Source organism: Perkinsus marinus (genome assembly GCF_000006405.1).
Source record: "Perkinsus marinus ATCC 50983 genomic scaffold scf_1104296931384, whole genome shotgun sequence".
Lineage (NCBI taxonomy): Eukaryota > Perkinsozoa > Perkinsida > Perkinsidae > Perkinsus > Perkinsus marinus.
In genome coordinates this window covers 30,703-56,559 of record NW_003215766.1, presented here as the reverse complement: position 1 = coordinate 56,559, position 25,857 = coordinate 30,703, and the positions used below count along the sequence as shown (strand labels likewise).

Genomic DNA, 25,857 nt, shown 5'->3' with positions numbered 1-25,857 from the left:
TGTCACTGTTTCCTCTGGGGTATTACTCGCATCTCCCTTATCACTAGCCTTGAATGCCACTTTGGTACCCGACTCGTCGTCAGATAAAGATGACCTACAGAATAAAAGGTTGACGACGACCAGAGACAAGTGCTTTTTCCTGGAGATATGAGCGAGAATCGCCTCCATTCGAACTTGAGCGGCGGCGGCGGCCTGTCATCACTCAACACTTTTGAGTTGCGTGCGCCATCCTGATCGATCCGATATTCTTTATGATCATTGGCCTTGCAAGATGTGGAAGCTTGATTGATGTCCTCGACGGTACCCCAGTCTACGGGGAAGATACTACCTGACGGCGGGGACGGTGGGCAAAGGGTGTCCTCTTGGCGACGGCTAGGGTCTATTATTGCCAATACTTTTAAATCACTAGTGAATAGGAAGAGGCTTAGAACAGATGATGAGCGTACTCCTGAGGAACACAGCAGGCCAACGACGCGACGGAGGCAGTCCTCCGATAGGTGTGGATATCATCTATCGCAGGAAAGAAGGGAACCATCAGTGAGGCCGGCCCGGTAATGAAGCTATCGTAATCTAACAATGTATTCATTATCCTTTCAGTCGACTATTACACACTTCCCCGGATAATGCTACTATTTGGGATAACTATCGTGGAAGGCGACTATCTACTGATAATAGTGGTGGACTGTTGGATATTGAAGCATGCTTACCAAGCTATCATCTATACAGGGATACATTCCCTGGCCCTGCTGCTGTAAATCTGGACTCGGCACTCTGTCGGCAATTGTCTCTAGGGAGCTTCCCGATACCTAAGCGTGGGATGTCATTGATGAGACGTCGACGAAGTGATCCTGCCTTAACACTGCCTTCATCTATGGATGAAGATGAATGGCGTCGACGGGTGGATGATCTGCAGATGCATAATGATATCCTCACGTCAGCGTGTCTACATTCTCTACAATTCAACGATGTGAATGATCATCATCATTCGATGGTGACGGTCGAGAGACGACCTAGAGTGAGGTTCAGTAGTGGTATCAAGGAGATAATCTCTAAGAAGGATCCTTGGCTCCCTCGGGGCCCAGACATACATCCCGCAATAGAGTACACAACAGCCCCACGGCCTGCTGAGCAGATTAAACCTAGTAGAGAGTATACTCTTGATGAATATAGGCAGGCTGCTGAGCACTCAGCTGCATCTGAGGGATATATTGTCAAGATGGATGAAGTGAGGGTTTATGGATCCTATTAGAACCGCGTGGTCATTGTATCATTGGTAGTTTGAGAAGAAGAAGAATGGCCTACAGCAGCAATACGATGAGCTGAGGTCTCGGGAGCTATCATTGAGGAAGGAGACTGATAAGAGAGGTAATAGGGCACATCATACTACATCATCACAGCATTTTCTTGTACCAGCTCCGGAAGTTGCTGTCGAGGCTGATCGTGGTGTATCCAGACGACCATCATGGATGGTATTGACCGATGAGGAACGTATGGATGGTAGAGCACTGTTGTGCAGGACAGGGTAATGCAGGTAATCGTGTCTAGATGTGGGATGTCTAGTCTGTGATGTATACTGATAAGTTGTAGTAATGAAGTGGCCTTATGCAGGTCAGAGCTGTTGGCCCCTAAACAGTACAATATCGACATAACAGCACATGCACTGTCATGCCTACAGCAGGGACGATGGCTCAATGATGAGGTGGTCAACTATTACTTCATGATGTTACAGGTGATCATGATGAATAGTAATTATAGTACGGCCAGCCTTGTACCTCATAGGATCGGAGTGATCGGAGCTGCAAAGGGAGCCTTCCACGGGTATTCCTCTGGAACTCATTCTTCTGGCAGAAGCTCAGCTCCAACGCCTCAGGGGCATACTCCTACAAATCAGTTGCAAGGTATGATACTGCAGTAGCAGCATGAGGATGCTCATCCTCCTCCTGCAGGTGGTCTAAGCGACGACACGCTGATATCTTCTCTTATGATATGATGATAGTGCCCATTCATGTTGGGAAAACTGTAAGTGTTCTGAGACTAAGGGTCATTTGTCATCTTCTTCTCAGCATTGGGCACTTGGTGTAGTAGATCTGAAGGAGTGCACACTGAGCTATTATGATTCACTTGGAGCATCCCATCCTAAGTTCTATGAGTACGCACCTGGCCTCTGTTATGATGGCTATACTCGGGTGATGTAGTTACATATCACGATATATCGAGGATGAACATAAGGATAAGGGATCCAAGGTACCACTACGAAACCCCAGTGGATGGCAGCGACGTGATGCAGTTATTACACCTACTTGCACTGTAATGAGATGACTCCCCTTCAGGTGTGTTAAGCGTATAGTAGGTACCTCGTCAAAATAATTCAAACGATTGTGGAGTATTCATGTGCATGTTCGCCGAGGCTGTATCAGGAGGGAGGTACGTCGAGTGGGGCTTTGCTGCTGCTCCTCGGTTCCTTCATAGTCTTCATGAATTTAGTATTATTCTGATACGAACATGGATCATATAGTTAGATGGTGTGGTCAGGTCCATTACGGAGGTATCTCAAGACATTATTGTTGATATGCGGTATAAGATGGCATGCCAAATATCCGCAGGACGTGTTCCTGGACCGACTGACTGACGACACCTATCGTTGAGGAATTCTCATCGTCCAAACGTAGACTAAGCCCTTCTGTGTTTCTATTGTCACACGTTCTGTGAACTATTATCCTTTATAGTCCCTTTGGTTTGAGTGACTCACTCAGAGTGAGGCTCATATGATGGGTTATTCATGTGATCTACACCTAGGGCATCCATGCCCTGGTAATGGCTTCTCCAAGCATTGCCTTTTTCTAATGTATGCCAGCTTCACCCGTGGATGCACAGCCCTCGCGCCTCTAGCTGCCCCTATAGCTGCCGCGGTATTGATAGGCTCATCTGGTAGGCTGTCTTTGGCAGAGGAGAGGGACTCCATTGGTGGGACAACGTTGGAGGAGAGTCGGCGGCGGCCGAAACATGCCCAAGTTGTGTGGATGTTCGGCGATAAGAGCTCCATACCGTATGGTGCGGGGAGTGACCTCACCAGGTGATATCGTACTAGCAGTAGTGTCTCCCATGTTGCCTTACTTATCATAGGCCGACTCCTATACAGTGGTTCGCTCTCCATGATTGTGGTTGGCAGCAAGTAGTACTAGGGAAACGGTTCGGTGCAGCTCGAGATGCGAAAGGTCGGGTATATGTGTGGGGACAGAAGAAGGCAACAGAGTTATCTGAATCGGATAAGAGGCGTTTGAGGAGGATGGAGTTGCCTATCCCACAGGGAGCGTGGGTTGGGCTAGCTGAGTATTATCCACGTACTTGGTACGTACTAGGTATATTCCTCCTCTATTACTGAAGTCGTTGGAAGGTCAAGAGGCAGTCGACTTACAGGTCTCTGCAGACAGGGTCTTTGGTAGCTGACAGGGTGTAGCTATGGTCCTGTTGATGGCTGACTATACTCAGTTCTAACATCACGAGGGAAGGTATTGACATGGTCTATCGAGGAGCTTCTCGACTCGGTAGATGAGACTGGATCGGAAGGACCGACCAGTACTCTCCAACCGAAGGAGTTTCAAGGGTTACCTACTATAAAGTGGTGGTGGGTACCTAGAGGTGAGTATTATCAGTCTTCCATGTAGTGTGATACTGATGATGCTAGGCTGGGGTAACGCCATTCGATCGATGTCGGTGGGCCGTAGACATGCCGGGTTTATTGATGACTATGGTCATACCTATATGGTTGGGGATAATACTTTTGGGCAGTGTGGCAGGAAGATTAAGGCTAAGAATGTTAATCCAGAAGTAGCATGAGGTTTGTAACTTGAAGTCGCTACGGAGTTGTTGTAGGATGGTACTCTCATGCCCCTACAGGAGAGTAGGGACCCTCCGGATTGGTTCGGTATTCCTGCTAAGCCTCTGCTCAGTGTACCTGGGAAGGCCTCGCAGGTGGTGCACATTGTCCGGGTGTTGTAGCATGTTAAAGTGTCCATATCAGGTATCATGTGGTGGTAGGCATACTATGGTACTAGGTGAGGATGGTAGGGTGTGGGCTTTTGGGGATGATAGTAGGATACAGTTGGCTCTAGGGGATACCAGGTAGTGGCAGCAGTGAGTACACTACGTATAGTATTGTAGGTCTAAGCCGCAGGACATGATGGGTCCTGGTAAGAGAGGTTGGCAGAGTATATACAATATGGGTGATGAGAAGATGCATAGGTTGGAGGATAACAACCCTCATGCCCCACGAGTGGGTTCATTGATGCTGCTGCTGCTCTTGTCATGGATATTGAATCTCTGCTCAGGTACAGTATAGCTACTATGACCCTCATTGTCAATGGCGCCCTAAACTAACCCAGCAGCCTCCACCACGTAGTGGTAAACCATTTACATCCCCATTATGGGTACACCTTGGTAATAGAATATCTGTGTTTTGTCATGAAGATGAACCTGACTGGGCATCAAAGCGTCCCCCGGAAGGTGGTGGATCATTGATGTGATAGTGATGCTATGTGTAGCTGATCTCAGAGAGTCAAGAGGGACTGAGTATTCTCGATGAAGAGAAGGCACGTCGGTCAAAGGATGTTGAATGCAATATCCTCTTCGCCTGTGGAGAGAATCTGTATGGGGAATGTGGGAGGAATACACAGCGACATCAGCAGTCCCTCTACCCAGTCAGACTCCCTAAGTGACGACGACCAACGCCATTCCTTCATAGAGGGTGATGGCATCGTTTACAGGTTCACTAAAGTAGAAGAGGTGCAATGCGGATCCCATCACTGCCTGTGTAGATTAAGTGATGGTACTGTATACACCTGGGGGAAGAACCAGCATGGGCAGGTAACGAGGGTTGCGGTCACGATAGGTAGTGCCTTGGGAATATATATTCAGGGAGGTGTTGGCAACCGGGCGACTATCTGCCCGCCAGCAGCAGTGCTCGGCAGTAGACAGCGAGGGCCCCTGAGAGAAGATGTTGAGACTAATAATAGCACAGTACGTAGAGAGGTCAACACCGGGTCTAAGGTAATAACAGGCTCCTGATTTTACTGAGAGTTGGGGGTCTCAGGATGTGAGCGATACGTCCTATATTGCCTTTGATGAGAAGGGTATGATACCAGTGCCTGAGGACACACGTACATGGCAACAGAGGATGGAGGCATGGGTGGCTGATATCAAACACATGTTCATTACGGTAGTATGTCAGCATAGGAAACGCGGAAGGGTAAGGTAGATACTGTATATTAGGAACCTTCAATGCTTGACCTGGAAGAAGAGTCTAAACCTAGTGAACGTACTGGCATACAGGAGAAGTATCAGCTCACAACAGATGGTAGGGTTCTAGCCATGTTTTGCTATGAGCATGATCAATCAGAGCAAATGCCTTGGCGTCCAATTGGTATTGCTGCTGGGGGTAACGCTAGTGCTATCATAGCTGTATGGGAGCAGTCTGTAGCGGATGATATCTCTGAGGAACGAGAGAAGCAGAGACAGGATAATGCAGCGCTATTGATGCAACAGATGGCTGAGTTGGAGAAGAGGAAGGAGGCTCTTGATGCAGGAGTCGCCCCTACTACCGTTAACGAGGATAAAACTGATGCATGACTCTCCATCTAGTGGGTAATATCTCAACATGCTTTTATTCCTGAGATTGCGCGAAGTTTCTGATCTCTATGATATGTTACGTTCTATGAGATCTTCGGACACTATCAGGATTATCCTGACCTTCCTGGCTAGCGGTAATCAACCCATCATGTTCGGGGTATATGGGAATAGTATTTGGGCAGCATTTCGTAGGGTATCTTTTTTGAGGTCTGCTCGATCTGACAGTGCGACAGTATAGCCTCTTCTGACAGTGGTTTGGCGTGCCTAGTATAATGAACCCCGCTGGACAATCGCCGTCGACGAGGCAGACTCCCAAGAGGAAGGCGGCACAGAAGAGTGGGTACAGCACTGGCAGTAGGAGTGGTGATGGTGGTCAGAGCAAAGGAGGTAGGGCATGCATTTGCTCAACGCTCTGGTACACAATGTCAGGTCAACACAAGACCACCCGAGGAGGAGGAGCTAGTACTGCCCTTACCAGCAAGGACTTGGAAAAGGGTCCGTTTGCCAAGTACTAGTGGGCCCCTGTCCAACGCGGACTACGATAAGTACTTGTAGGTTCGCTGAGAAATGGTCGAAGGGCACGCCGAAAAAGGTTGATTCTGCATTCATCGACAAGGTTGTTAGTAGCCTGAAGGAGGTGGAGTATGATACTAAGAAGATGAGCATACTGGAGTATTCGGGATATCTCGAGAAGTACCTCTGGCCTCTCTTTGATTCGGATAAGGCAACGGTAATGATGATGATGATTTTCCACAAAGTTCGGGCTGTTGTATGTATTGTCCTCAGGACTCGCATGTGTTCTCTATCATCTTGATGTTGAACGAGAAGTTCAGGACCTGTACTTTTCAAGTGAGCCTCACCCCACAACCATAGGTGGCTATATCCTTACGTCTTCAGCCCTGGGACTCCTTAACTAGTGATGATCCACAGAAGGTAGACGCGTTCTTCCAGCGAGTGTTCAAACTGTCTAAGCTGGAGGACCGAGAAAAGGCCATGTGGATCCAATTCCTCGGTAGCATTCCCATAGCCTCTTGTGTCTGGGGCTTCCTGATTGATCTCGATTAGATAATGCGTTCCTATCGTTGGAGGTAGATGAAGTATGCCAGGCATGCCTCCGCTTGGTGGGATTGCCTTGTTGGTTGATGCTCAGTGAATCATGTACTACAGAATGTCGCTCTACTCACGATCTAAGTCATCTATATACAGATCGAGAGTTTGCCCTACGTGAGGCCCAAACAAGGGTGCAGAAGAGGTTCAAGTCGATGAAGAAGAAATACTCTGATGCCGAGCCTGGTAAGTGATACCATCCCACTGTTCTTTCTCATGCACCATTTTGTTCAAGTATAGGTTCGAAGAAGTACGTTGAGGTACATTTCATACCCGATCTGATAGACAGCTTCTTCGACTGGATGCAAGGCCTTACGGAGCTCACTAAGGCCGGAATGATGTGAGTCTCCGATGTTGCCGACTATTATAGCTAATGTGGGTATTGACCCAGGTATATGGAGCGGTTTATCGAGTTCCTTATTGACCTACAGAGCCAGCTACCAACGAGGCGTTTCACTCGCCCTCTACTGCATGATAGGATGTTCGTTGATAGAGCTAAAGCATATGATATTGTGAAGTACATAATAATAACGCAACGGCTATCAGTTATACCAGTCAATCTCTCAGGTCTAATGCAGACTCTCTCAAGTTGTTCATGCAGTTGATTGATATACTGGATTTCTATGAGAATTTTGAGGTTAACGACTATACTGCTGAGCACCTAGACAAGACTCATGTAAGAGGCTTCAACGTGGCTCAGGAGTTGTCGTGGCTATCCCTCTCTTAGGTTGAGCAACGCCTTTATTTTTCCCATGACCACTTCCGGCAAGTATGCTTTGATGCACCTGAAGACAAGGAGCCCGTGAGAGACCTCGGTCTCCTGGCTGCACGAAATCTTGGTATTCTGATCGCAGCGTTTGGTTCGAGGAATCATACGTCATCGCTGTAGATACCGAGAGTAAGATAACTTCAGCCCTGTCTCGAGTTAGTGATGATGATCTCGTGGACCTTTGTGCCGCAGCATGCAGAGTGGACAGGTGGGCAAGGGGCGCATCCATCGAATCATACTCAGGCTTCTCCTCCCTCAGGAATAAGCTCCTGGAGTACTCCGAGTCTCTTGATCCTCAAGGCTCCAAAGAAGAAGACCCCGCCAGGGCACGAAAAAGTGAGTTCGGAGACGAGAGCAAAGCTATTGAACATTTCCTTTTTGCCGTTCAGAGAGCCGTGGTTCGCATATCTCTAGGCTTCGAAAACTGTGTGTTGATGCGTTGGTCCATGATCTGGCTGAGAGACGTAGCCAGCTAGAGTACATTAACGGCTTGCCACTGTTCCCAGACGAGAAGCTCCTATGGGATCCCAATCTGGTGAGTACTCCCTATTGTTCTTGGAGGTACAATATCCTCCTCATCGTTGTCATTGTACAGGTGCCATCAGAACACTACTCGGGGGAGTATTCCCTCGCTCTACCCAAACTAAACCTCCAATTCCTTACCATATCTGATTATCTGTTACGCAACTTTAAGCTTTACCGTCTGGAGTCTACCTATGAGATTCGTGGTGACTTCGAGGATGTGGTAAGTGGAAGTATCAGTATGAATATTCTATACATTCCTCGGTTCGCAGATACCGAGACTTAATATGACACGTCAGACTGCAGATGGCCCTGCTCGGATCATGGGCCAGTCACGTATGGCGGTCGAGTTGAAGGGTATTACGATAGTCAATGTGAGGAGTCCTAATGTTGGAGAAACTATTCCCAGTGAAGTCCGAGCGGAGATAACGTAACTTAACAACTGTTGCTATTTACTCTGACTAAGTGGTAACGGACTTCGAGGTACTCGCTACGTAATGTCCTACCTCATGTAAAGCAGGAATGGGATGAGCTCCGTGAACACGACTGTGTATTCATGCTATCAGTAGACGAGGGATATACTACTCGTGAGGCTTCAACTCGCATTGGTTCATGTCAGATCGATCCACCAACCCGAGACAAGGGGTTCAAACCAAAGAACCTCCGTGAGCTCACCATATCAGATTTCCCGGACTATTACGGTGTTAAAAAGGTAAACGTGAAATTGATTTACAGCAAATGGTGATGTGCCATATGGTAGGTGCGTGGTGCTGTAGTTATCGAGCTCCTTGATGAAGAGGGGAATGTCCTTTCCGAGTATAATAAAAAGGAGCCTGTAGGGGATCTCAGAACTCTCAAGGTTGGCACCATCAGTGCTGTTCACTCGAGCGCTTTGAGCCATGTTCTATTACTAGGTGCATCTAGATTGTGCACAGTATGCAGCAGACTTGAATAACATGGAGGCAGAGATATACTCCCAGTTCAATGTGTTGGTCCGGCGCAAGGCCAAGGAGAACAACTTCCGTTCAGTGTTGGCCACTATTAGAGGCTTGATGAGTAGCCCCGATACGGTACTGTACTATAAGTAGTTCCCACGCAAGACGTGTCTTCATCCATGCAGGTGATCCCTGACTGGCTGCATGATCTCTTCCTTGGTTATGGCGATCCATCTAGTGCTAACTATCGTCAGCTCAATCCATCTCGATCAAGTAAGCATAACAACATCATTTATATATACCTAGAGTCTGCTGGGATGTGGTATTCTATGGTTGCCCTCAGCCATCGACTTCCGTGATACCTTCGTTAGTAAGGAACATCTCTTAGCGGTGTATCCCAACTGTGATATGACCGAGGCCGATCAGCCACCGTACGATACTATAGCCTTACACCAAATGCTAACCGAATGCATATTATAAGCAGGTACCAGGTGTTCTTCGCCCCGGAGGAGAAGGAGGACGGGACTAGCATGGAATCCATGAAGGCGAAGAGTGTTGTACCAGAAGTCCGAAGCCCCTTCCCACAACACCAACCCAAGAAGAATACTGTACCGTTTACTAAGACGCAGGTGGAAGCTATACGTAGTGGGGTATCTATCGGCCTTACAATGGTCGTTGGACCTCCAGGTAAGATGACTTTAATAGCCAACTTGAGTTGACCAATATATCGTGGTGATGCTTATCAGGCACTGGTAAAACCGATGTGGCAGTGCAGATAGTTAATCTGTTGTATCACAACAATCCCAATCAGAAGACATTACTGGTAAGTGGTTATTCACCGCAAACAACGTGACTGCTTGCGTAGATCGCTCACTCCAATCAAGCTTTGAATGACCTATTCACGAAGATCCAACAGTTGGATATCCCAGGAAGCAGGCTTCTACGACTTGGAAGAGGTAGTATTGAAGACATGATAGACGTCTCAAAGAAGGCCTCCTACCGGAGGCTGGATATCGCGAGATTGTGCAGCATCATTTGGCGTATCAGGTCAAGAGTTGTTGGAACTAGATGAGGATTACTCAAAGATGGGAAGAGTATCATACATGTTGCAGATGCGATTGGATCTGCTCGAAGGTAGCCAGACTCGACACCCCGCCAGTCACCATTATGCCATCCATTCTCAGAGGTCAAGAAGCTGGCTGTGGAATTGGGTCAGAGCCCTGAGGATAACGCCTTCTCGGTGGAGAATGCAATGCAGGTACTAAGAGGCTCATCCGGTGTTCACGGTAAAGGGGGTATTCGTCATCTCTTGTAGTTCTATCGATTCCATGTCGTAAGAGCCTGGCAAGAGTATTGTGCCTCTGTGAACGCCTATATATCGGGAGGTGGCGCTAGGCAGGAGGAGGCAAAGGATGCTATCGTTAATGCGAGACAGAAGCAACGAGAGAAGGTAGGGGATGCCGCTTACAGTACTGTGTGGACATTCCTAATGCTGCCGCTTAGGCTGAGGATGACGAAGTGATGACATCTGCACCGGTGCCTGGGAAGGTTGGTAATGATGTATCGGGAGGTGATCAGAAGCGGGAGGCGGATAAGGCTGCTCTCGAGAATCGCTCTATGGCTGAGATCATGTTCCCTTTCCAGAGGTAATATGTCAGGGAGGAGCTGCCTGACGAACTCCATATCAGGTATTTTGCCTCTGCTATCGATGGTAAATGGAGTAATGACATCCATAAGGACTTGGAACTAGCTACGGTATGCTGGAGGTGAGACATTACCAGTCATGACTAACCTTGCCCATTGGAGTGTATCGTCTTGCTTACCCCAGGCATATTGAGGATATGTTCACTCGCCTAGAAGAGACACATCCGTTCGAGCTACTACGTAACTCCCATGATCGTGGTATATACCTCCTAACCACCCATGCTAAGATTGTGGCTATGACCTGTACTCATGCCGCTTTGGTAAGCAACAGGATAAGTAGTCGATCAACCGTCATGCTTCTTGTAGGTCCGTGATACCTTACTCAAGCTCTCTTTCCAGTATGATAATATTGTAATGGAGGAAGCTGGACAGGTTAGCATAGATCGGTGATGACGTACCATACCGGATCCTCTCAGGTCCTGGAGATCGAGACCTTCATCCCGATGCTACTGCAGAAGAAGAGTAGTGTCGATAGCAAGTCGAGTAGGCTGAAGAGAGTGGTACTTATCGGAGATCACCAACAGCTACCACCTGTTGTTAAAAATCGGGCCTTCCAGAGGTAATAACGCATTTGGCGTCGCAGTTCCGAAAGCCGTTGTCGACCTTAGATATGGTAGATTGGACCAGTCTTTGTTTGCACGCTTTGTCCGACTGAAGAGCCCCACCATTAATCTGGATATGCAGGGCAGAACCCGGCCTTCCATTGCCAATCTCTATAGATGGCGATACCCAGGTCTCGGGGACTTGCCCAATACTAGAACGGGCAAGGAGTATAACGAGCTTGCTAACACTGGTCTTACATACGAATATCAATTTATTGATGTACCGGTAAGTAGTGAAAGTATTCCAAGTCTCCTCGACAATGGAATAGAACGTCAACTGTCAGGATTTCGAAGGCCAAGGCGAATCGAGTCCCTCTCCGTACTTCTACCAGAATCTTGGAGAAGCTGAGTACTGTGTGGCAATGTTCATGTACATGCGGCTCTTGGGGTGAGTACTGCAAGGAAGCCTTACAGCATGAGCGACTAGCCTTCTATCGCTTGCCTATCACGGACACTATCTCCTGTACGGAGTTTATCAACATTTCTACTATGTTTAGATACCCCGCCGATAAGATCACCATTCTGGCGACCTACAATGGCCAGAAGCATCTCATACGAGATGTTATCAAGTCTCGATGCTCATGGAATCCTCTATTCGGTCAACCTAAGACGGTACTATTCTGCTAGTCAAGTAATTGTTCATCATTCTACCATTGATTTAGGTCACGACTGTAGATCGCTATCAAGGTCAGCAGAATGACTATGTCATCGTATCTCTCGTACGCACCAACCATGTGGGGCACATCAGAGATATTCGAAGACTTGTGAGTGCTCGGCATCGTCTATGTAATAAAATATCATTCTTCTTTTCTCAGACTGTGGCATTATCGCGGGCAAGGTTTGGTCTGTACATATTTGGCCGTCTTTCACTCTTCCGAGACTGTCTAGAGATGGCACCAGTGTTCAATCTGTTGCTTGCTGATAGTAGACCTACGAAGCTTTCTCTGCAGCTCCGTGACAACAATGGCAAGTGAGTGCTAGGAATTTCAGATGGGGTGTAATGATGACTTGATCTTGGTAGCTTCTACTCTTCCAGATACCCCACGTCTCGCTCGCTAAGTGACAGAGCTGGGGAGACTCTTGTCACAGATGTGAAGGATATGTGGAATGTAATATGGGATGGAAGGCTGGCCAAGTATTACGAGCTTCTGGTTAGGTCATTCATGGAGTGGTAAATGCGCAAGCTAGTGCTTTGGATCAAAGTGCACCTGCGGCGGGGGCCTCTAGTGGTAAGAAGGTCAGTAGCGGAGCATCGAAGGGAGATGTACAAGCGGGTGCGGTGCCTGATGCTGCGACGTCCGGAGACACTTTAGAGGATGAGTCGACGACTGGGAAGAATGATGGTGACGATGAGCCAATGCCACAGGCCGTAGAACAGAAGGATTAAGCTGTGTGTGGTCTTTGGAGGGGCTGGTTACGCTAAACATCCCAGGCAACGTTTATATCGGCGATGATATTGATACAATAAGCCGTTTCTTCGATTATGTGCTTGGTTGCAGTTTGAGTTAGAGGCCTCCGAACCATGGCTAGAGAATCGGTAGTGCTGGGGATTTGCAAATTCCTTCACGCTAAGCTTAGCTTAGTAAGCTAAGATCGAGCGGTCACGCGCTATGCAGCTTGGCCTTTCCACAGATTGGTGGTTTTGTAGTTAGTTGTATTGTTTTTAGGCTAATTCTTAGAATGTTTATACCATTTAAATAATCTTGTTCGATTTCAGTTTGTTCATTTATAATAGCTGGTATGCGTTTCTCTCTTTTCGCCCTTTCTCTAATCGGTGCCGCTTCCGCCGAGTGGTGCCAGGAGTTGTGTGATTCATACTCTCCTTGCCATTACTCCAAGTTCGGGTCTTACCCTCAAGAGGATGGTGCTTGCTATGGCTTCTACCAGAAGGGTAAGGGTTTCTGTTTCCAACCGACTGAGGGTGGTGACTGTGATGACGAGGTCCTGAGGCCTGTCTACAGTCCTATGGAGAGACATGCACCTGGCAAGGTCCTCGTTATCTACACTGGTGGTACTATCGGTATGCTGCCTTATGCCAATGGTACTCTTCATCCTGTACCTGGTTACCTTACTGAGCAGCTCAACAACCTTCCTGAGCTCCAAGCTCCTGGCATGCCCGCGTTTGATGTTATCGAGTATGAGAACCTAATTGACAGTTCCGATATGTCCCCCGCTCACTGGGCTCAGATGGCTAAGACTATTGAGGATAACTACGCAGATTATGATGGTTTCGTCATCCTTCATGGCACTGATACTATGGCCTACTCTTCGGGCGCTCTTGACTACATGTTCTCCAACCTTTCAAAGAGTGTTATCATCACTGGCTCCATCCTAGCTTTCGATGAACCTCATAGTGATGCCAGGAGGAATATGGTCATCTCTATCATGCTCGCGGGTCTCTATACTGTTCCCGAGGTGAGCATTTTCTTCGATACTGAGCTCATCCGTGGTACTCGTGCTGTTAAGATTGATAGTGGGGCTATCGAGGCCTTCGAGTCCCCCAAGTTCCCTTATCTTGCTACCATGGGTGTCGGCCTTGCCTTTGACAAGGAGCTCATTCTTCCTGCTCCTACTGGTCCGTTCTCTGTCCAGTCCAATATGGAATCTTCCATTCTCCCTATCAGAGTTATTCCCGGTCTCTCCAGTTTTGAATCTCTCACTCCTGAGGCTGTGAAGGGCGTTGTCCTCCTGCTTTACGGTACTGGCGATGCTCCCTCCAACCAGGCTGCTTTCACTGACTTCCTCATCGAGTGCCAGGATCTTGACGTGCCAGTTGTTGCCGTTTCTCAAGTCCTGCGTGGCGTTGTTGAACTCGCTGACTATGCTGCTGGAGCTCAGCTTCTCGATCTCGGTGTCATCAGTGGCGGTGATATGACACCTGAGGCTGCTGTGACGAAGCTCAGTTACATGTTGGGTGCTGGTATGAAGACCTCCGATATTGCTAAGGACTTCGGTGTTAACATCCGTGGCGAGATCACTATGAACGACACCTCTGCTGAGGATCCTTTCCGTGATCTCTCTTTCGGTCAGTAATTTTAATGCATGCTGCTCGAAGATTGCGTATAGCTAGTTCCCCCAGCCTTGCTGCTTTTTCTGCTAATACAAACCTCTTAAGAGTATATTAGCTTGCTATGATAACCATTACTAAGCTATAGCCATCTATTGATGGCAGTCCTCGCTCGGCGAGACTTTTCACGAGAGAGTTGTTTAGAAGAGCTTTATTGGCTATCGTGCTCTTTTTAGGGTCGGGTCAGAATGCAATAGCTTTCTCCCAATCGGAGATGGAATTGTGTTAGTTGATAAATCGTCGGTAGGATCAGAGTGAAATTCGACTGACAAGGAGTGGCTCAGAGTTTGTGAGTCACTCAGAGTACTACCTGTTCCTGAGAAGCTCGACCACTCCTCCCATGGCATGTATGGTACATGTCTTCCTGTTTGACAGACAACCTTTCTTTGGTCTTGGGTCTTGTATGCCTCTTGCTTTGGATCAGGTTGACGATCCCATTGAGACCCATGTCCCTCTTCGACTTGGTGCGGGGTAGATGATTAGTATTTATATTTTCTCTGCTTGTAGTCACTGCGTAGTCGCTGCGTAGTCGCTGCAATGTCGTGTTATCGTCTTCTTGGGTTGCCTGGTTGCCTCACTATGATGTTCCAGAAGTAGCTGCCAATTAAGGATGTGCATATTGCATCCATGTTCTTCGTTCACACAACATGGCTTGATGGTTTCGGGAGGAATGCCTTTTCCACACTGGAAGGTTGTATCATTCATTTTCGGTCATTGGCCATCTATTCTAATTAAATTCTATCTTGTTGATGATTGTGATCGACTTCCGCAGAGTAATGGGGAATAGTTTTCCGTCTTGCAAGCATCGGGTTCTTGAGAGCCCTGATGAGGGTATCCTTCAGTTTGGTCGCACAATGAGGCGTTCCTTCAATGTGAGCTTCTCGGCCGAAGGGCCCTTACAGAACGACGGGCAGGTGGAATCGAGCATCGTGCTGATACGAGCACCTATTATGCCTATGTTACTCGTGGATGGTATTGAGTATGCTGTCCTTAAGGCCCCCTTCAGATGTCCTCTCAAGCGGGAGGATGTTTCTGGGCGTACAGCTGCTCCAGAGGCCACTATCAGTGCAGGGAAGACGCTTGGGTGCCGGCGACGGTATGGACTACCCGAAACCATTCTACGGTACAGACCACAGAGCGAGGAGAGGGACGTAGAAAATGAGCCTACATCGCGAGTCGAGGAACCTGTACGGGATGGGTGCCAGCTCGTATTATGGCGGGGAGAGGACGGGTATGAGGTTTCTGTCGATCCTCGTCTCTCTGCTGTATTGAGAGAGCATCAGAGGTAGTATGCAACCACATTTCCGCTTTGTTAGTAGCCTGTTCTAGGCAAGGCGTCCAATTTGTATTCAACTGCCTCATGGGTCTCATTGATGACTTCGAGGGTGAAGGCTGTATTCTAGCGGATGATATGGGATTGGGGAAGACCCTGCAATCCGTAACGATAGTATGGACGCTCCTCACTGCTAACATAGCCAAGAACCGTGGGCCGGCTATCGAAAGGTAGGGAGTGATACTGTTGCTAGGGCTACACACAGCTCAGTCTAGCAGGGCTTTGGTAGTATGCCCGGCAGCATTGGTCAAGAACTGGGAAGCTGAGTTTGCAAAATGGCTGGGTGAAAGCGTCAAGGTTTGCGCTGTTGCAGAGAGTCAACGAGATAAGGTCATTGGTGCCTTCACCGGATTTCGGTTCGTTATCTTACCTCGGAGTCTTCCTTCACCCATCCCACTTAGATATAATCGAGACATGCGGGTCCTAATTGCCTCATATGAAACATTCAGAAATCATTGTCAACTACTGGCTGACTGTCCTATTGGCCTCTTGGTGTGTGATGAGGCCCATCGGCTGAAGAATGATCGCACAAAGACAGCAGTATGTATCAATGGGCTGCGGACACGAAAGAGACTACTCCTATCGGGCACACCTATCCAGAATGACCTCGACGAGTTCTTTGCTATGATAACCTTAGCAAATCCTTGTCTAGCTGAGGAGAAAGGCCGCAACAGCTTCCGAAGACGATTCGCTACCCCGATCAGTAAAGGGAGGGAGCCTGAAGCATCGCCAGAAGAGAAGGCTCTAGCTGATGAGCGGCTAGCTGAACTGAGCGATATGAGCAACAAGTTTATATTGAGAAGGACCAACGCCCTATTGGCGAAAGTAAGATCTATTTCACAACACAATGTACAGAGTCGTACAAGGTACTACCACCTAAGCAGATCGTTGTCGCATTCGTACGGCTAAGCGATATACAGATTCGGCTATACAAGGCGTTCATAAGCAGTGACTGTGTGCAGACGACTGTGGCTAGGTCTGCTAGTAGAGGGAAAGTCGGCAAGAATGTATTGTCACTGATCCAAAGTTTAACGAAGTTATGTAACCATCCATCCCTTATTCGACGCTTCGATAAACGATGTGATAAGGGGTTCGAAGCTGCGGATAGCGTGTTTGCAGAGCTTGATGGGATCACCCGTGCAGCAAAGCAAGCAGGCAACAAACGTGGGGATCAAGTTATGTAGGGATAAGACAGCGTTGCTAAGTTCGCCACAACCTGACCTTCAGTATATCAGCTTCAGCGAAGTTCTTACTGGTATATAATCTCCTTCGGACTTTGAGGACCAGAGATGGTCGTAGCTGTGACCGAGTGGTCATCATATCTAACTATACACAGACTATCGATCTGTTACAGAGAATGTGCCAAGAGCAACAGTGGCCGGTTATTCGTCTTGATGGGAGCATTGGGGTGAGGGTCTGAAGCTCCATGATAGGTGTTGATGGCATGTTATTATTCAAGGTGAAGAAGCGGCACTCGTTGGTGTCAACCTTCAACGACCCCAAGGCCGATGCTTTTGTCTTTCTGCTCTCTTCGAAAGCTGGTGGCTGTGGGCTGAATCTCATAGGTCCTCGGTAGAGAGCTGTACTGCTATCACTATTCACTGTGCTGTACCCTTAGGTGGAAATAGGCTTGTTATGTTCGATCCTGATTGGAACCCTGCTAATGACAGGCAGGCTATGGCCAGAATATGGAGGGACGGCCAAACCAAGGTCTGTTGGATATACAGACTCCTCTCTACTGGTAAAGTTACTCAATGCTCAGAGCTAGACGTTGATAACAGGCACTATCGAAGAGAAGATATATCAGCGGCAGATGAAGAAAGATAGCTTGAGCGAACTAGTAGTTCAAGAGGAGCCTCATGAATCAAGAAGCCGTCGAAGCTCATCATCATCTTCATCATCTTCATCATCGTCACCTGGTCTTGTAAGTGGCACCACTGAGAAGAAAGTTGCGGGGTCTTCAATGTTCTCTGCCGCTCATCTGTAAGACCATAAATAGATGCACAACTCCCACCAAGCGAGCCCTATCAGTTATTGTGTTCCTTGGCTCAGGCGGAACTTGTTCATGCTCCAGGAGGATACTGATTCCGAAACGGTCGATGCTCTTCATTGTCGTTGCCCCTCCAACAAAGCTAATCACAATGAGGATGATCTCACCACGTGGGATGTTTTCGAAGGTGGAGAGTATTTCTGGGTGACTTCGTCTATCGTCAACTGACCGTCGTTGCCAGGGAATTCTCTCGCTTCTTCGACTGCGTTTGATGATCCGCCATTAATTGAGGCAAACCAAGCAGCAGGGAGTGTTGTATCTACAGCGATGAGATGCCTGGTGCGGTTGTCTACAGACCCAGATGATACTCCCGACGACAATATCTGTGGTAAAAGAGCCTCTTCACTTGTGACTCGTAGCTATAGCTATTGCTTTTCTCACAAGTCGTCGATCAGACTCCATCAACACCAACAACAAGAAACAGAAGAAATCCGGGGCAGAGCATTAGGACTTCTCAACGTGCACTCCTCTTGCTGCACACCATCTTGTGTTTCGTAGGTCTTTCGAGTACATAGTCTATCCATGGTCCTATAGTGCTTTCTTCAGCGATATACCCACAGTGTTGGGTTATATGTTGCCTTCAGCTATAGAATGCCGTCTTTTCTCTGCGTCTTAGCTGTGAACATTTTATGGTAGACTCTCGTGCGGATGATCTCCGAGCTCGGCTTCTGGCCAGCAATACACCACCGGAGTTCATCCCTGCATCCTGGGCAGAACCGTCCCATGGGACCTCACCGGTCAGTCAGCTTTCATTAGATATCGATACTGATCATTCTCATCCCCCAAGGCATCAAGGTATACAGCCATGGTGAACCATGACATATCTTCAGTAGTTTTACCCACGTCAGGCCGATCCGGTGATTGGACTGTGGACTTTCAACAACCTGCATCCCCTCGATACTCAGAGGCAGGGTCTCTGAGGGCAGCGTCAGATCAAGCTGGGGTAAACTTCAATTTAGGAGACTCGCGATCAGATGTCGGTACCCCGAAGAGTCAGTGCAGTGAAGGGTAGCAGATATGATGGATCCTGATTACAGTTCAATATTGCAGGCACGTGAATGCTGTACCTTTGGTGAGTACCACCGATGATGTTATCGCTGCTCGAAGGAAAACTGACCAAGTCGGTGGAGTCATATCGGGGCGCCGTAGACGAAAGAACGTAGCTGGTAGTGGGTGGTTTTGTCGAGACACCGACCAATGGATCAACTACTCCTTATAGATCGGAAGCATGACGAATCTGCTGGGCGTGTATATGGTATCGCGATCGGCGATAAGATAGATCTGAGGGCTATCGCTAGCAAATGGGAGATGGTCACCGGTGAGGCAGGCTTATGATACGGTTCATATTTGCCCTTGTGTAAGGTGGCAAGGCCGCGAACCCTCGAAATCCTCTGAAGGCATTCTCGGTCGAGCCTGAGGGCTTGGAGGGGATAGTATTGGAACTTGATGTATACTGCGCCTATGCGTTCAAGCATCTAGCAAGTGGTTGCAGGTCCTTGATCCTGAGGTGATTCACATGAAGACATTTGATTGGTGAGTACAACATCTATAAGTGGAGGGTTCTATGCGGTCAGACCTCCGTCGAGTAGTGCATCTTCAGGTTAGATTGTTTCCTCTTCGATTTCGGCTGCATAGTTTTCTGGGGTCTTAGTGCCGTGGAAGGGCGCACGCTCTTGAATGTCATCAGACCGTATGCAAGTTAGATCGCTTCTATTGTGTTATATGTCTATCTAGCAGGTACGTTCGGAAACCAGCAGCTGAGACTTTTGATGATTACATGGTGTGAGTTGTCAGTATTGCTGCTGTCCTTGAATTTCCTGATCGATAGTTATACCCCAGCATGTGCCCGAACGGAAGAGACCGAAGAGGAGAGGCATCAATCTACCATCGTGAATGATAATATACATCTATCCACAGACGGCGTGTAGTACTGCTGAGTTGCCCGGATGCTATGCTACTCATGTTGTTCACTCCCTTTGAGGTACGAACGACTTGCATACAGCTACGCTTTCGGGCAATCGGTGAAGCTTGATCTTTTCGAATGGTCGATAGATCGTACAATCCAAGGCACGAGGAACATTCCAGAGAATCTAGCCAGGACCGGTAAGATAGGCATCGGGATCAGGGAAGTTACCAAGAAGGTGGGCACTATAATAGGGAAGTGGTAGTATTATGCCGTTGCCCTTCCAGATGGGTGAGCTCTTTGTTCAAAGGAGTAACATTAACCTCCACAGTGATATCCTGGATACCCCTGATGTCTTTTGGTACGTACTTGTGGGGCCACGCCAATGCGACATCGTCTCACGATTACTGCTAATATCAGGGAGTTCGACCTTATCGAGAGAGTGTACAATATGTGCCGAGACTATCTCGATGTTCATAAGCGACTCGATGTACTCAATCAAAAGCTTGATATTATGAAGGACATGTACGAGATGATACAGGTAGTGCTACTGCTGCCGGGGTTTGGCACTGAATGGCCTGAAGCTCTGAACACCTATATCTTTCAGAACGAGTTGAATGTCGAACACGGGAATAAGCTGGAAGTTATAGTTATCATTCTGATTGTTCTAGAGGTTGTTTTAGAGGTGAGCTTAAGGTCACTCGATCACCCGTTAAATGAGTTTCCTTCTTCCTCATGTTTGCAGTTAGCTCAAGTTGCCGTTACTCTGATACATGAATGAGAACATTGCATCTCCTATGGTGACATTGTGATATCCTAGCGTGCTTCTGACGATTTAAAGCTGCACTATCACATGTTTGGTCATCATTGGTAGGGGGATAGCTGATAGATATTTCTACAGTGCTTGTTATTGGATTTCCTCTTGAATGCCCAACTTGAGGCCAAGTCTCATGCCAGTCGCCAAGGAGCAGAGCACCAATCCAATGCGACTCAGGCGCGGACCCGAGACCATGAGAATCGAGTTGCTTGCGTCGATGATTGATGAAGGGCTTTTGGGCATCAGGGAGACCATTTGGCACTATGCTAAATCCTTCGCACCTAGAACAATGACCAAGCATAAATCTGATCCTTGGTCCTTCTCTACAGCCCTCATTGGCGATGTAGGCAATGATGCAGTAGCAGTATGGGATAAGTCTGATGGTCTAGTTATGAGTCGAGGCACGTCAGGAGATACTATCATGACGAAACTCCCTGGTGATGTGTCTATGGAACCAGTATTGTATCACAATGGAGTGGTCTACTCTCAAGTCAAGCACGAATCGAAGCTACAAAGGTGGTCTTGCGACACAAATAAAGAACTGGAAGCTACACCAGTTGAATGTGGCACAGGAATGTGGCGCGCGTCGGGTGATTACCTTTTCTGTCTTACTGGTCAGGCCGGGTGCCTCTTCTATCCCATAGCGCATGATACAATACCATCGGAGTGGTCTTTCTGGTTCAAGCCTGTGCGTCGTCATGTTGATTCACTAGACTTATCGAGGGTCTGGTAGGCAGTGGAACAACTACTGGGTCGGCGACATCGGAGCCAACCCATTCAATCGATGTTTTCGTCACATCGAACGTTTGGCAAATTGCCAAACGTTCGATGTCAAAATGCCAATGGCAATGTGTGTATAACTTCTTTTCCAACCGTGATATCCTCTATATGCAAATCAATAATACATCTCTTTCTTATTCATGTAAGCAGGGTATATTGGATTGCTGCCTCATGCCTCACAGCGTAGGGTTAGTAGCTGCGACATCGATTCGTGATCGACTGCGGGTGCATGTTATGGATATGCTTGCTGGTGTCGTACTCCTGACCTCGGAAACTTTCGAGGGCTTCTGCACGGATGATGTGCGTGTGCTAAAGAGTGGTAGATTAGTATACCTGTACGAGGGGTTGGATGATGAGATATCTCTCGGAAGTATGTGGCTAGCTTAGTTCTTGTCTGCTGCCCATCGAGCGGCTGATGATAATCGAACATTTACTGTTCTCAAGAAGACTTGTTTGAACGACTGTGATATGATCTCGAAGTTTCAGTCATTTTTGTTGGATTGTACCACAATTCTACCGAATCATCGATGTGATAATCTCAGGTCTTTGATAAGCGTAGTTCTCTCCTCACAACGGACATGCCATCTCCAATCGAGATCCTACATGATGATGTGCAGTCATCTATGGTGAAGTCCGGCCCGACGGTTCTGACGGATAACAACAGCAAGCGAATGGGCGCACCTTTTTCGTGGACCGAGAGTCTACCCCTTGATGGGACGGACGCCTGCTTTGCAATGACCAGAACTGGGAATATATTGTTCGTGACTATTTCTACGACTGGGAGTATAGGTGCAATAGTGAGTTTTAGCGGCGGCCAAGTCTGGATCTGTATAGTTCCCTTTAGATGGACACTACAGTCTCCAACTCAATCCTTGACGGCTGTATCGGCTTCGAGACTAAGGTGTTATTTGGTGACAGGCAGATGCTCAACGATTTCACTATTGTCCCCCGAGTCACTCTGCAGAGGCTCAGTCGTGAGTATGGTGGAGCAGTACCTTGTAAGTTTATAGTAATACACCCATTTGATCAACTCTTTGTGGTTAGGCAACCGTATGGTACTCCTCCTGGGTCTGAGCCGTGAGCTACTATCTAGTGATCGCATCGTACAGGATTGTATTGGCCACATTGTGAAGGGTTACTCTCGAATCGTTTCTGCGTAAGGTTATTCGTATGGTCAGTGTTGCAGTGCCCCAATTCTACTAGAATTACCCTAGGATAATTCTACGGCGTCGCTCCTGATCTACTGGTGGTGACTATCTCTTCTGTGTAACTTATAGTTAACATTCATGTTCCGCCTTAGTGGCCGGTTAGAGTATGGCGGTTATGATCGGTTCATGCGTGAGTCAATGTTTCAATCTGAAGTTTAAGTCTTCCGATCGACCGAGCAGACGTTGTTCCGTTGAGGTGGGTCGGTATCTTCTCGCCTCCCAGAGTATCCTGGGATAGTTGAGCAACAGCTTCATACTCCACTCGCTACTGCACCATTCATCTCTCATGTGCACTTGCTCTTTGTTACCGCACCTTGTGGAGCGCTCTAGGGTGTTGATACATCACTCGAGAGAGTTACTTCCCGCCTAGTCGACAGTATCGAGTTGATAATGCTAGGGTCTGAGATGATGGGAGTATCCAACTCATCCTATGGGGATATTACTCGTGATGGGCACACTCTCGTCTCAGTTAGTAGTGAGATTGGAATGCGTAGTATACGGTGCTGGAGTTTAGGAGAAGATAGAATGTTGCATTCTCTCTTTTGGTGTGGGGTACAGCAAACATCAGAATCCCACACAGCTACACGTCGTTGTGCGGCATCACTCTCAAGTAGTAATATTGGCTTTGGACCTTAGGCTCCTGACATTCTTTCCACATATGGCAACAACTGATAGCAAGGAAGAACGCGGCATGGTAGGGGAGCATCCTTCAGTGAAAAGGAAAATCTCGAATCGTCCGACCTCTCGCAAGCTGATCAATTCCAAGTCCTATGCTGCCCGCTTGGATGGGCATTCCTCCATGGCCTATTACGGCAACAACGAAAGATATTCGCTTGGGATATTCAGTTACAAGCGCACTAACTCTGGATTCTCATTGTTCTTCTTCGATGTTGAAGAGATGAAGGATTATCCTAGGAACGCAAGCTTCAAAAGGTTCCTGAGCTCCAAGGGATCATTTAAGGGCAGACTGACAACTGGATGTATTCTTGGTGAAACTTTCTATTTCGTTATCAAGGAGGACGAAGAGAATATCCGCCGAAAGCCCCTTGACGGTAAGATTGGTAGACCGATGAAGCTCCCCGAGCCTATCGTTAAGTTGACGGTGGATGCTTGTGGTGAGAAGCTCTTCGCTGTGGGGAGGTCTGGCAAGATCTATATGATGCAAGAGGGGGCCCAAGGGAAGTGGGATAACGTCATGACATTGCCCAAAGGGTCGAGTAAAGGCAGAAGCTCGTTCGAGTTCGAGGATGCTGTTGTCGAGAACGGTAAGGTGGTAAAAGCACTACTTGTGAAGAAGGAACCAAAACATGAACGCATGTGGATGCATGGATGTCCGACTCGTATATGTGTTTGGCAAAGTGATGGCTCAGCCATTCACGAGAGTGGGGAAGTGAATGCCGAGGCAGTTAAGTTCGTCCCGGGAACTGATGGCCGTATTTGCTGTGGTGTATTCTATGAGGATGGGGACATGAACTTCTTCGGTGTCTACGATGTGTTTGATAATGAGTTTCTTACCGAACCGGAGGAAGCTATCTTCTATTCGGGTGAGGAAATCGACGTGTCGTCCGTTATGGTGACTGAGGATTGGGAGGTTGTCGTGAGAGGTTGGGATTATAGGCTCAAGTTGTACGATGCCTATCCGATGTTGTACATTACTACACTGCAGTTGGGGTGTGATGATGATGATGTTCAATCCAAGAGGGTTAAGAGTTCTGGTGGGTGACTTTCAGATGGTAGAACAACTGCATGTACTTTCATTTTTTTCTGTTCGGTTGCTCGATATGAGCTGGTATGATAGCTGTCTTCTGATCATGTTATTCCCCATTGAAGGGCCCTTAATGCAGGTTGGATAGTATTTACACGATGAACCCTGTGTGTTCAAGAACGGCGGCGTCTACGTTGGTAGCTCGTGAGGGAGTTCTGCTCCTGGGAATCTGCATTGGTTATTCTCTCATTCCCTATTTCGACAATTATCATCTTTCTCGATTGTTCATCCACAATTCGGATTGATGCGTGGTTGAGTCTCTGGTCTGTGGTATTCCACGCCTGCCGACTATTGTGGGAACATTAATTGGGCTATATAATGATGCCCCAAGATATGACTATATATCACAGGATATGTCGCTGTGTTGCCTCAATTCTTAACATGTTCAACTCGATTCCACTCGGGCACCTCCAGCCTGGTGGCTAGAGGTGCCAGAACCCCCGTGTCCCCTGGCTGCAGGGCTCGTAGTGCGCGATTTCCTGCATTTCGGCTCCTATTCACCCCAGCCCGGCACTAGTCCTATTTCACTACATCTGCAGTTATTGACCATAGTCACACTACAAGAAGATTCTCCGTTGAAAGTTCACGTTAGGACCTTCCAGCATTATACACTCCAAGCGCTAAACTGGAGTCGTTTCTCGTAATGCTATCGATTAGTGTCCGATGCAATAATTGTGTCGCCAGTACCACGAATTTGTGGATGGACTGCGGAATAGTCGGGGTGTTCAGAGAATTCCGCCGGAATCCATTCCAGAAAGTATTCTTAGAATCGATTCTCAGAATCGATTCCTGGATCATGTTCAGAGGATTCCATTCCCAAATATTCCGGAATGTATTCTGGAATCGATTCCGAAACGCGTTCAACGAATCGCGCTCTCAGAATGAGTCCTCAGAATCTATTCTGGAATGAAAACCTTAATTTTTCGTAACTTGTAGCTCTTCGCTCCGCCCACAAACTGAACTTCCTTCGCCCGCAAGCATAGGCGGAAATTAGCGACTTCGTCAGGCAAGCTGAGCAAGGTAGATGAAGGGATTAAGATTAAGTTGATTAGCATGCAGTTTAAATAGCGTATTCATTTTCCTAGTGCCATCGAGGCTTGAGTACAAGTTTGTTCGAGGAAAATCACGGGAACTTGTACAAAACGAGTTCCACGACTTGTGCGAATCTGTTGATTTGTTGTCGAACGTGGTAGCCTCCCGCGCGCCACAAAATTCTCGGAAAGGAATTTTCGCATTCTGAGATTTCGCTTTCTGGAACGTGTTTCAGAATGCATTCTAAAGTTTTCTGAACACGTTCGGAATCTATTCTGGAACGCATTCCAGAATGTGTTTGGGGGGCTGTTCTCTGAACGCGATTTTGGTGTTTTGCATTCTGGAATGTGTTCTGAGTTTCGGAATGGGTTCTCTGAACACCCCGAGTGTGGCGCGCGCGCACAAACGCCCGAAATCAATTTCTCGTGTGTCAAATGGGAAATTGATTTTGCACTCACATGGTACGTGGGTCTCATTGCATATCATACGCAGCGCCACTGCCGATGTCTCGGAAGTGTCGTTGCAGTAGCGGCGTAGTAGTAGATGTGCCCTCGGGTGAGCTCGAAGTGAATGTCTATAGTCGTGAGCTATCAGAATCAGCACGAATCATCCTCAGAGGGAGTCCCTCTCCAGTGTTG

At 47.8% G+C, this 25,857-nt stretch overlaps 8 protein-coding genes across 8 annotated transcripts; all 8 read left to right on the top strand.

Annotated features, from left to right (window-relative positions):
• Nucleotides 1-988: 988 nt before the first annotated feature.
• On the top strand, nt 989-2,629 carry Pmar_PMAR005101 (sentrin/SUMO-specific protease, putative; the record flags this gene model as incomplete). Its single annotated transcript, XM_002786354.1, has 10 exons — nt 989-1,225; nt 1,278-1,365; nt 1,414-1,522; nt 1,609-1,729; nt 1,780-1,898; nt 1,947-2,019; nt 2,064-2,149; nt 2,196-2,307; nt 2,351-2,424; nt 2,533-2,629. 10 exons carry the CDS (start codon nt 989-991, stop codon nt 2,627-2,629), a joined length of 1,116 nt encoding a protein of 371 aa, XP_002786400.1.
• A 1,079-nt stretch (nt 2,630-3,708) lies between these two features.
• On the top strand, nt 3,709-5,625 carry Pmar_PMAR005100 (hypothetical protein; the record flags this gene model as incomplete). The annotated part of the gene is made up of 10 exons (XM_002786353.1): nt 3,709-3,828; nt 3,874-3,972; nt 4,022-4,122; nt 4,162-4,273; nt 4,329-4,395; nt 4,552-4,645; nt 4,764-4,863; nt 4,915-5,046; nt 5,090-5,215; nt 5,269-5,625. 10 exons carry the CDS (start codon nt 3,709-3,711, stop codon nt 5,623-5,625), a joined length of 1,308 nt encoding a protein of 435 aa, XP_002786399.1.
• A 272-nt stretch (nt 5,626-5,897) lies between these two features.
• Nucleotides 5,898-12,718, top strand: Pmar_PMAR005099 (conserved hypothetical protein; the record flags this gene model as incomplete). The annotated part of the gene is made up of 39 exons (XM_002786352.1): nt 5,898-6,012; nt 6,055-6,133; nt 6,181-6,355; nt 6,412-6,474; nt 6,523-6,637; nt 6,691-6,783; nt 6,832-6,918; nt 6,973-7,072; nt 7,124-7,249; nt 7,300-7,408; nt 7,460-7,571; nt 7,622-7,709; nt 7,761-7,837; nt 7,891-8,036; nt 8,097-8,246; nt 8,296-8,453; nt 8,507-8,735; nt 8,784-8,882; nt 8,938-9,093; nt 9,144-9,231; nt 9,302-9,389; nt 9,443-9,645; nt 9,705-9,781; nt 9,824-9,914; nt 10,006-10,092; nt 10,143-10,216; nt 10,274-10,408; nt 10,462-10,604; nt 10,647-10,724; nt 10,787-10,922; nt 10,969-11,034; nt 11,079-11,221; nt 11,271-11,490; nt 11,549-11,652; nt 11,762-11,876; nt 11,927-12,028; nt 12,080-12,234; nt 12,301-12,373; nt 12,421-12,718. The coding sequence occupies 39 exons, from the start codon at nt 5,898-5,900 to the stop codon at nt 12,649-12,651; spliced, it is 4,686 nt and encodes a 1,561-aa protein (XP_002786398.1). The 3' UTR covers nt 12,652-12,718.
• Nucleotides 12,719-13,004: 286 nt separating this feature from the next.
• Nucleotides 13,005-14,297, top strand: Pmar_PMAR005098 (L-asparaginase, putative; the record flags this gene model as incomplete). Its single annotated transcript, XM_002786351.1, has 1 exon — nt 13,005-14,297. One exon carries the CDS (start codon nt 13,005-13,007, stop codon nt 14,295-14,297), a length of 1,293 nt encoding a protein of 430 aa, XP_002786397.1.
• An 888-nt stretch (nt 14,298-15,185) lies between these two features.
• On the top strand, nt 15,186-18,162 carry Pmar_PMAR005097 (DNA repair protein Rad54, putative; the record flags this gene model as incomplete). The annotated part of the gene is made up of 11 exons (XM_002786350.1): nt 15,186-15,616; nt 15,661-15,834; nt 15,883-16,020; nt 16,066-16,489; nt 16,531-16,844; nt 16,892-17,072; nt 17,124-17,229; nt 17,283-17,405; nt 17,446-17,647; nt 17,717-17,841; nt 18,110-18,162. 11 exons carry the CDS (start codon nt 15,186-15,188, stop codon nt 18,160-18,162), a joined length of 2,271 nt encoding a protein of 756 aa, XP_002786396.1.
• Nucleotides 18,163-18,911: 749 nt separating this feature from the next.
• Nucleotides 18,912-20,398, top strand: Pmar_PMAR005096 (Sporulation protein RMD1, putative; the record flags this gene model as incomplete). The annotated part of the gene is made up of 10 exons (XM_002786349.1): nt 18,912-19,032; nt 19,077-19,221; nt 19,315-19,404; nt 19,452-19,496; nt 19,543-19,638; nt 19,696-19,855; nt 19,905-19,978; nt 20,038-20,158; nt 20,225-20,302; nt 20,363-20,398. The coding sequence occupies 10 exons, from the start codon at nt 18,912-18,914 to the stop codon at nt 20,396-20,398; spliced, it is 966 nt and encodes a 321-aa protein (XP_002786395.1).
• A 1,660-nt stretch (nt 20,399-22,058) lies between these two features.
• Pmar_PMAR005095 (hypothetical protein) lies at nt 22,059-22,374 on the top strand (the record flags this gene model as incomplete). Its single annotated transcript, XM_002786348.1, has 2 exons — nt 22,059-22,212; nt 22,259-22,374. 2 exons carry the CDS (start codon nt 22,059-22,061, stop codon nt 22,372-22,374), a joined length of 270 nt encoding a protein of 89 aa, XP_002786394.1.
• Nucleotides 22,375-23,080: 706 nt separating this feature from the next.
• On the top strand, nt 23,081-24,145 carry Pmar_PMAR005094 (hypothetical protein; the record flags this gene model as incomplete). The annotated part of the gene is made up of 1 exon (XM_002786347.1): nt 23,081-24,145. The coding sequence occupies one exon, from the start codon at nt 23,081-23,083 to the stop codon at nt 24,143-24,145; it is 1,065 nt and encodes a 354-aa protein (XP_002786393.1).
• Between the last annotated feature and the right edge of the window lie 1,712 nt (nt 24,146-25,857).